Consider the following 9,763-nt stretch of genomic DNA (forward strand, 5'->3'; position numbering starts at 1 on the left):
TGATTCTTGGATGCGTTTTGAACTTTTTAGATTAAAAAGCATCGCTTGTAGTTCAAAACGCACCGTTTCTTTTGGCTTGTGATGCACACTCCCACGTAGTTCACATCGCAGTACTTTTTGTACTAGATCACATCTAGTTCATATCGCATGCAGTTTGAACCAGATGCGATGCAATCTAGTAGTAAATGCACCTAGCACAGAACGTACCTTGTGTGGGCACCTTTAGTGATATCCAGGCTTCAGCACAGATGGTTCAATCAAAATAACTCTGGTACTAGTCACCTGTTCTCATGCCTGGATATCACTAAAACGGCACTATTAGTGCACCTTGACAACAGAGGTGGGGAATGTCTGATACAAGGCCCAATTCAGATCTGTTCGGAGAGCCGCAAATCCACAGCCCATCCGAACATCAATAAACCGCGCTGTGTGGACCATGCGAAGGCTGGCCGTACGCTGTGACTGACAGGCAGGGGAGGACCCTTGGTGTTTCAGCATTAACATGCAGCCTAGTGAATAGCTCTGAATTGGGCCCACAGAGTAAACACTGCTAGTGCATGCCTGATATAATGTACCATGTACATAGCGGCAGTGCACTGTGACTACACCGTAGTCCTGTCCAGTATAATGTCACAGATGTACAGTCTGGAACCTGGTCCCTAGAGGCGGGTGTGAGCCCTGAGACACCGGTGTTTCCTCTGTACCCCTGTGGGCCAGTCTGGCCCTGGGCTAGAGATGGCCACCATTGTGCAAACAGTCATCGATGGCAACATAATATCTAATGGATGACCATCAATGTTTTTTACTATGAATGGTCATCTAATTTTTTGGGCTCAGGGGCCAAACAGAACATGGGGCGTAGCGTCATAGGTGTTGAGGGCGGAGCTATGCTCTGTTTTTGGGAGAATAAAACAACTATTTTGTTATGCTGTGCTATCAATGGAGAGGAACCATCTGGTACTCCCCCCATCAATGGCATAGCTATTCTACATCGATGACCATCCCCACCCTGGGAACATCCCAGGCTGCACCTACCCCATGCAGGAAGTCACTCACTGAGACAGTGTGTGGAAATGTGAACGATCACACAGCGCCCGCAGTAATGACCATGTCCAAGACCCAAAGGGCAATGAAGCCGCGTTCTGTAAAGGTTGATGCTGCTCAAATTCTATTTCCACTCGTCCTGGGTATAAACAGCAGATTAATGAGGCTGACATTATACCCAATGTGTTCATAACCTTGCTGAGACAAGTACTGGTGGGTGACTTGTAGCTTGTCACTATCGTAATGTGATCTGCCTGGTACAGAAAATGTGTATTAAAGAGCTGAGGTTCTATTCCCATGCGCCCTGTGTGTATAACCTGTGAGCTGCTGGTGGAGTGACAGTTACCCTACCTGAGATGTAGCAGTGCCTTAGCTGCCGTGCTCACAGGACTAAGTAAAAACCAGACCGGACAAGACCCCAGAACGCCGGACCGGACATCAAATGCTGCAGTCTGGAGCTTGTAGTGTCCGGTATGGGGGATGTCCTGTACGAGGGGGTGTGTGTGGATTGTTTGGTCTACAACTAGGTTGACAAGCATTGGGTCGACACCACTAGGTCGACATGCAGAAAGGTCAACATGGGTTAAGGTCGACACGAATCAAGGTCGACATGATGTTAGGTCAACACAAGCATTAGGTCGACATGGGTTAGGTTGACAGTCAAAAGGTCGACATGGGGTTTTTTACAGTTTTTTACACGAATGTCGACACAGTCGACATGGACACAGTTTGAAGTGCACCGATTCGCTCGCGATGCTTCGGGCAAACTTTTTTATTCCCATGTTGACCTCAACCCATGTTGACCTTGCTGCATGTTGACCTATTGGTGTCGACCCAATGCTTGTTTATCTAGTTATTGTAGACCTATTGACCGTATCCCACGAGGGGGGGGATGTCTTGTCCGGGGGGGGGGGGGGGTGCCTGTGATAGCTTTCACTGGGGACATGGGAAGGGGAGATTACGGCCTCCCTGTGTGGTTGAACTTCCGTGGTTCTGTCCGGTTCCAGTTTTTACCCATACCCTGTGCTCGGTCTGGTGCAGGGAAGCAGAATGTAGTGCAGTGATAGGTTACAGGTTATATTGTCATTTATCTAGATTGCCTAATTTACCAACCATTCCAGGATGGCAAGGCCCATTCCACACTAATAGCTCAATGCATATTATATAAACAGACAATTACAAGACCTAAGAGAATGGGCGGACTGCCTGTATGATATCAGGGAGGGTTTCCCATTGATGCATAGTTACATTATAGTCAATAGAACAACAGATAGAGATTTCCAGCATCCAGAGTACAAATCCCAGCGCACCAATACCCACTCTGCCCATCCCCCCCCTCAGTGCACCAGTGTCCACTCTGCCCATTCCCCCACCAATGTCCACTCTGCCCATTCCCCCCCCCCCCAGTGTACCAATGTCCACTCTGCCCATTCCCCCCCCCCCCCAGTGCACCAATACCCACTCTGGCAAACCCCCCCCCAAGTGCACCAGTGTACACTCTGCCCATTACCCCCCCCCAGTGCACCAATACCCACTCTGCCCATTCCCCCCAGTGTCCACTCTGCCCATTCCCCACCAATGTCCACTCTGCCCATCCCCCCCAAAGTGTACCAATGTCCACTCTGCCCATTCCCCCCCAGTGCACCAATACCCACTCTGTCCATCCCCCCCAAGTGCACCAGTGTACACTCTGCCCATTACCCCCCCCCAGTGCACCAATACCCACTCTGCCCATTCCCCCCAGTGTCCACTCTGCCCATTCCCCCACCAATGTCCACTCTGCCCATTCCCCCCAATGCACCAGTGTCCACTCTGCCCATTCCCCCCCAGGGCACCAATGTCCACTCTGCCCATTCCCCCAATGCACCAGTGTCCACTCTGCCCATTCCCCCCCCCCCCCAGTGCACCAATGTCCACTCTGCCCATTCCCCCCCCCCCCAGTGCACCAATGTCCACTCTGCCCATTCCCCCCAGTACACCAGTGTCCACTCTGCCCATTCCCCCCAGTACACCAATGTCCACTCTGCCCATTCCCTCCCCAGTGCACCAGTGTCCACTCTGCCCATTCCCACCAGTGTCCACTCTGCCCATTCCCACCACCAGTGTCCACTATGCCCATTCCCTCAGTGCACCAATGTCCACTCTGCCCATTCCCCCAGTGTCCACTCTGCCCATTCCCCCCAGTACACCAATGTCCACTCTGCCCATTCCCCCAGTACACCAATGTCCACTCTGCCCATTCCCCCAATGCACCAGTGTCCACTCTGCCCATTCCCCCAGTGTCCACTCTGCCCATTCCCCCCAGTGCACCAGTGCCCACTCTGCCCATCCTCACCTTGTGCTTGGAAGCTGCTGCAGAGCCTTACGATGGAAGCAGATGAAGCAGAAGGATTCCATGTGTCGGATGATAGTGTTGGCATGGAGGGTACCTGGGACGCCCGGTAGCACCTGTGCCTCGGGTGCACGTTATCAGGCACCGATCTGGTTGACACAGATGAAGTTTGCGAATGAAATATCATTAAGTGGCACAGAGGGAGCCTGGAAGTCATTAGAGATTCCCTGCAGACATCTAAAAGTGCAGCCTTCAATATGCAGTAACATTGCTGGGAAGATACGGTTATCTTCTTCTTATGACCATTGGCATTGGGAACACTGATAGGATCACAGAAGGGCAATAGCCATCAGGACTCTTACAAGGAGTTTTCAGAGTAATGCTCTGCAGGGGAGGCAAAGCTATTGGGCTGTGTCTTCTTAGTAGAGAATAATGTTTTGCAGGACTTCACAAAGGATGTGATGGAAGAAATGAGAAAGGATTTAGTGATGGAGCAGCTCCCTGCAGAGTGAGCAGGCTGGATGTCCTGCAGGCTTTAGCCAGAGCTAGCACTGGCCGGGTCTCTGTCCTGAGTGTAAGTCATTCCTGGCTGGGTGACACCAGGGCTGTCATCCAGCAGATTTCAGTGTCTCACTCCCTCAGCGCTCCTGCTCCATGTGTCAGCCTGGACCCAAGCTGCTGAGAGCACTGCCGTCACCCTGCCTCGCACACTTGTGTACACACAGAGAGAGGGGTGTGCGAGCAGCCTGCTGGCTGTATCAGACACAGCCTGGTATAAATAGCTCCTGCTACCAACTCTGCCAGGGTAACCCTTCACAGGCCGTCACTGAGCAGACTGCATACTGACATCACTGTGCATGCATATATGTATACGTGTGTGGTCATATATATAATGATTAGCTATATATATATTTTTTATGATCATATATATATATATGGGGAAGATGTAACATGTGCAGAGAGAGTTAGATTTGGGCGTTTTATTGTTTCTGTGCAGGGTAAATACTGGCTGCTTTATTTTTACACTGCAATATAGATATCAGTTTGAAATACACCCCCCATCCCAAATATAATTCTCTCTGCACATCTTACATCAGCCCCACCTGCAGTGCACATGGTGTTGTCCATTAGAGAGTGATTGTGCCTTTCCGAGTGAATCAGAATAACCCCCATAGATAGATAGAGATAGATAGATAGATAGATAGATAGATAGATACAACACTCCAGGGTCCCTACCATAGTCCCCACATCGCAAGCCTATTGCCCAGCCACTAACTGGAGTTGGGAACCCTGACCCTCTGCTCTGAACAGATATTTTACAGGTTTTAATTAGCCAAAAAATTATTCACATCACATTTTAGAACAAACCTGGACTTAATCTAATCATTTCTGCTGCTTATGCTGTAAACCCTGAGATCCTAGTAGAGCTAGCCCACCTCTACTTGTGTCATCTGCCTGGGTACACAGCCCTCCACCACTTTCCAGAGGTCACCAACCTCCCCCTCTTCTTCCTCCTCCCATAGCTTCACCATAGGGTTGCTTGGATGATCTGGAACTACAATCCTTCTGGAAAGGGCATCCACAATGAGGTGCTGTTTTTTGTACGATGCCGCACCTCAAACTTAAATGGCTGTAAGGCCAAAGACCAACAGGTCACATGAGCATTCACTTCTTTGTTTGTGTGAATCCTTTTACAAGGGTGCATGGTCTGTGACAAACAGTAACTCTCATCCCAACAAATAACATTTTAAGGACTCCACTGCCCACTTAATGGCCAAGCATTCCTGCTCTACAGTTGAGTACTTGTGCTCTCTGGGCATTTACGGCTAAGGTAGAGTATAGGCTACTTCTCCCCATTTACCTCGTGGAAAGGGCTGCTCCTAATCCTGTCCCAGAAGAATTTGTCTACAACACAAACTGTCTTTTAAAATCAGAAGCTTGCAAGACAGGCTTCTGTACACAAAGCTCATCTTAAATCCTACCAAGCAGTTTCCACTGGTCTACCACGTTATCTTGTCTGGGGACTGTTTTTTAAGACATTCAGTTAGAGGAGCCCCTCTAGTGGCAAAATCCTGTATGAAAATGTGATAATATCCCATCAGACCCAAAAAGTCCTAATTTGTGACTTACATTTGGGTTTAGATCAACTGAGGACTGCTTCTACCTTACTAGGCTGAGGTTTAACCTGTCCTCCACATGCTTCCACCATACTAATGGCACATTTCGCAGGATTGGAGGTAAACCCGTATCCCCGTAGAGACTGTAAGACAGCTTCTACCCTTGGTAGGTATGACTCCCAGTCAGAACTAGATGACAATGTTGTCTAAATATGCAGCTGCATATTCCCTGTGGGGCCACGGCAACTTGTTCATAGCTCTTTAAAAGGTTTCCAGGGCACCATGTAAACCAAATGACAGCACTTTATCCTGGAATAAGCCCTCTGGGTTAGATAAGGCAATTTTTGCTTTACTAGCTGCAGTTAAAGGAATCTGCCCATACCCTTGGTAAGATACTGGCTCTTTGCTGCATTTTCCACCAGCTCATCAACCCAGGGCATAAGGTAAGAATCAAAGGAAGAAACTTGATTGAACTTACGAAAATCATTGCAGAACCTTAAAGCACCCAAAGGTTTAGGTACTAAGGTACAACTATTCCACTTGCTGTTTGATTCCTCTATGACCCGTAGGTGTAGCATCACTTCTACCTCTTGCTTTACCCTTGCCCGCTTTGCCTTGTGTATCCGATATGGGCAGGTGGAGTCACAACATTATATTGTATGATCTGTGTCTTTCCCGGAATGGTAGAAAACACATCTCTCCACAGTTTTAACAGATTTATATGGTACATTTTTACCTATTTTATTCAACGGTCCTGCAGAACCTTGTAATTGACCGGCCCCACCACGACTATGAACTCATATGGGCCCCTTTATTGAGCATACATCTTGGTTTCAGCATTGGGCACAAGCACTACTGTCTTGTCTCCCAGTCTAAAGGACCAGTTGACGGCAGTGACATCATAACTACATTTTTGACACTGTTGAGCTCTTTCCATGTGTTCATTCAGGAGTGGTACAACTGCCTATACAATTGGGACACAAACTGAAAGATGTAAGGTTCTTGGCATGGTTGCTATTCCCACCATTCTTTTAACAGATCCAGAATCCCTTAGGGTTGTCTCTTATAGAGGAGTTCATAGGGACTAAACCCTGTAGAGGATTGGGGTACCTCTCTAACTGGGAACATCAAATAAGGTAGTAGTAAAGTAGTAAGTTCTTGAGTCACCTCTTTATGATTTGTTTAAGGGTCTGATTAAATCTTTCTACCAGGCCATCTGTTTGCGGGTGGTAAACTGAGGTGGTAATCCTGTCTACCTTTAACAACCAGCAGAAGATTTTCATAAGTTTAGAGACAAAAGGGGTACCTTGGTTCGTTAAGCCCTTCGGTATTCCCAGGCGGTTATACAGGATTTGTTAATCTCTGGAAATAGAACCAGATTTCATATTACGCAGTGGTATAGCCTCTGGGTATTTGGCGGCATAATCCACTACCACCAGTATGATTGATGGCCAGATCCATACCAGTTCTCTCAAAAGGCACAACAATTATAGGAAGGGGTACCAGAGGATCCCTTAACTCTGCCTGGGGTGCATTCTCACACACTGGGCATTCCTGACAATTCCTCTTCAATGCGCCATAGATGCTGGCCAAAAGAACCTCAACTGTATGGGTTGGGGAGTTCTCCTCACCTAGATGGCCACCCCACACATGCATATGTTTCGGGAAACTGACAACTGATCTAGTCTTCCCCTGTAAAGTGGTAACAGGATATCAAATCATTCTTCAACACAAAATATGGCACACCCCCTGGTGGCAAAGCATTTTTCATGCATGTACCAGATTGTTATCATCCCATTGGTCTCACCCAAAGTCCTGTAATGCTACTTTCTCACCAACAAGGTTCCGCTGGGCCTCAGACTCTGTGTCCTTGGGTGGTTCAGCAGCTTTTGTAGCTCTCCCGGAAGCCAAGCTGTAGTATTCTCTGGTCTCCTGAGATGCCTCAGATGCTGATGGTTTGTTAACGTCATGCCATGTAACCATCTCCTGCAGCAATGAGAGTCACGGCCAAGGATAAGGTGGTCTGGAGGTCAATGCAGCTACTGCTTTTAATGGCCAGCCCTGTATTGTCAGGGGTAGTTATACGCGTGGGCACTCCTCATCCTCGCCATGGATACACAATACTCTGATGGGAGGCAGGACCTGGTCAACTCCCGGTGTAAACACATTAGCAGAGATGATGGCGAGCTCACTACTAGTGTAAACCAGTGCCCAGATCTCCCGGTCTTCCAGCTGTACCATTATAAGGAACAGGGTGGTATCTGTTTGGGATTTATCTCCAGCAGCCATGCTGACCATCAGACGTGCCGCTTTCTGCAATCCATCGGCTCTCCCTTTCTTCAGCGGTCCCGCTATTCATGTTCAGGTTTCACGCATTCAAAGCCTTTGGCTTCACCACTGGAACCTTGGTTCTGGGCTTTGGTACCAGCACAAATCGTGACTTGGCTTTATTTAATTTCCCCAGGGCCAGGTGTTGCTCAATCACCACTGCCAACTCCACAAAAGTCAGAACGGCCCTCCGTTGCACTGTGCGGTCTAATACCCGCACAGTCTGGTCCAGTGCAACTATCTCAACAATTTACAAAGCAGAGTTTTTATCTTGCTGCAATCAGGCCCTAGCCACCCGGGCTAGTTTGGCCAGCTGAATCCTATGAGGCTCAGAGGTATCAAGCTGCCAGTCATGAAATTTCTGGGCTTTGCTGAGCTCCATCGCCTCAATACTGTCCCCAGTATATCCTTCTTTAGGCCAGGGTAGGTATGTGCCTCAGCCACCGCCATATCGACATAGGCTCTCTGCGCCTCCCCTGTCAAACAGAGCGCTATTGGCCACCTAGCGCCCAATCAGGAGCCAACATTCGGAAAGCAAATAATTCGATAATTGAACGGATTGTAAAATTGTACCAAACCCCACCTCCAACCTCGCTACTTACCCCCTCTGTTCGCCGCTGCCGCCAGGACCCGCAGATACTACTTATCTCTTGTCTGCGGTCCCGGGCGGCTCTCCTCCTAGCAGGCTTAATTAAAATGACCCACAAAAAAAGGCCGCCCCCTAACAGTAGACCGTTTTTGAGGATGCTAGAGGAGGCGTCAGCGTCCTCAAAAAGTGTCTGCTGTATTTTTTGTGGGTCATTTTCATTAAGCCTGCCAGGAGGAGAGCCGGGCGACCGCAGACAAGAGATAAGTAGTATCTGCGGCAGCGGCGTAACTATAGCACCTCAGCCCCCGCCACCGCGGGGGGGGCGCTGTGCATGTGGGGGCGCCGGGGGCTGCGGTGCTATAGTTAACCCCCCATCCTCAATCCCCCGCAGACTTACCTATCGCGCTGGTCCCGGCGGCTCCGTTCTTCTGCTGAGGACCACCACAAAATGGCCGCCCCCATATAGCACACAGTTCTCTGAAACTGTCTGCTGTATGGGGGCGGCCATTTTCTGGTGGTCCTCAGCAGAAGAACGGAGCCGCCAAGACCAGCACGATAGGTAAGGCTGTGGGGGATTGAGGGGGGGTTTGCATGGGCGGCGGGGTAGGGGTGCTTTGCGGGGCGGCAACGGGGGGGGGGGCACCCCCCCCCAACCGGCGGGGGGGCGCCCAAAACGTAGCTACGCCACTGATCTGCGGGTCCCGGCGGCAGCGAACAGAGGGGCCCCAGCAGCAGGTTAGAGCATGATTGCCGCGCAGACCCCAAACTTAATCAGCGCCTCCCCGCGACCGCGGGGTCTGCGGGGCTATTGTTACGCCAATGGCTATTTCCCAGGACTTTACCAAGTATAGTAGCTCTTACTAACTGCTTTGGGGCTCATCTACATTTGGATATAAATTTAAATAAAATAGTGATTACCAAACAGTGCTACCTATGTATTTTCCCAGGGGGTAGATAACAAACTCCAATGTGTAATAATTCAACAATACATAGCTTATGGCAGTGGTTCCCAAACTGTGCGCCTAGGCTCCCTGGGGTGCCTCAGAGCACTTGCAGGGGTGCCTCGGTTTGGTGGTCCAGAACCGATTCAAATTATTTATGGTCAATGTAATAGGCAAAACCAGAGCTTGTGGCTTCCAGTTTTAAAATATGTGGGTAAACAGAAGTGGATCCTGTCCCTCACCACATAACTGGACCTAAGGATGAAATATAACCACAACTTATTTAATTTAATACTGTTTTCTGAAATTCTCGGTAGCAAACTTTGCACCTAGGGGTGCCGTGACAAATATTCTGATAATCTAAAAAAAGATTTTCAAATGATAGGTTCTATCCTGTCTGAAATGAAAAAAA

General features: G+C 49.1%; 1 protein-coding gene across 1 annotated transcript in view; it reads right to left on the reverse strand.

The window, feature by feature from the left end:
* Window positions 1-4,085, reverse strand: part of SBK1 (SH3 domain binding kinase 1) — a 69,813-nt gene extending 65,728 nt beyond the window's left edge. The window contains exon 1 of the mRNA XM_083152887.1: window positions 3,380-4,085. Within this exon, the coding sequence (XP_083009013.1) occupies window positions 3,380-3,441 (62 nt within the window). The 5' untranslated portion in view covers window positions 3,442-4,085. The remainder of the gene's footprint in view (window positions 1-3,379) is intronic.
* Window positions 4,086-9,763: the final 5,678 nt, after the last annotated feature.

Source organism: Crinia signifera, chromosome 7 (genome assembly GCF_055691185.1).
Source record: "Crinia signifera chromosome 7, ASM5569118v1, whole genome shotgun sequence".
Lineage (NCBI taxonomy): Eukaryota > Metazoa > Chordata > Amphibia > Anura > Myobatrachidae > Crinia > Crinia signifera.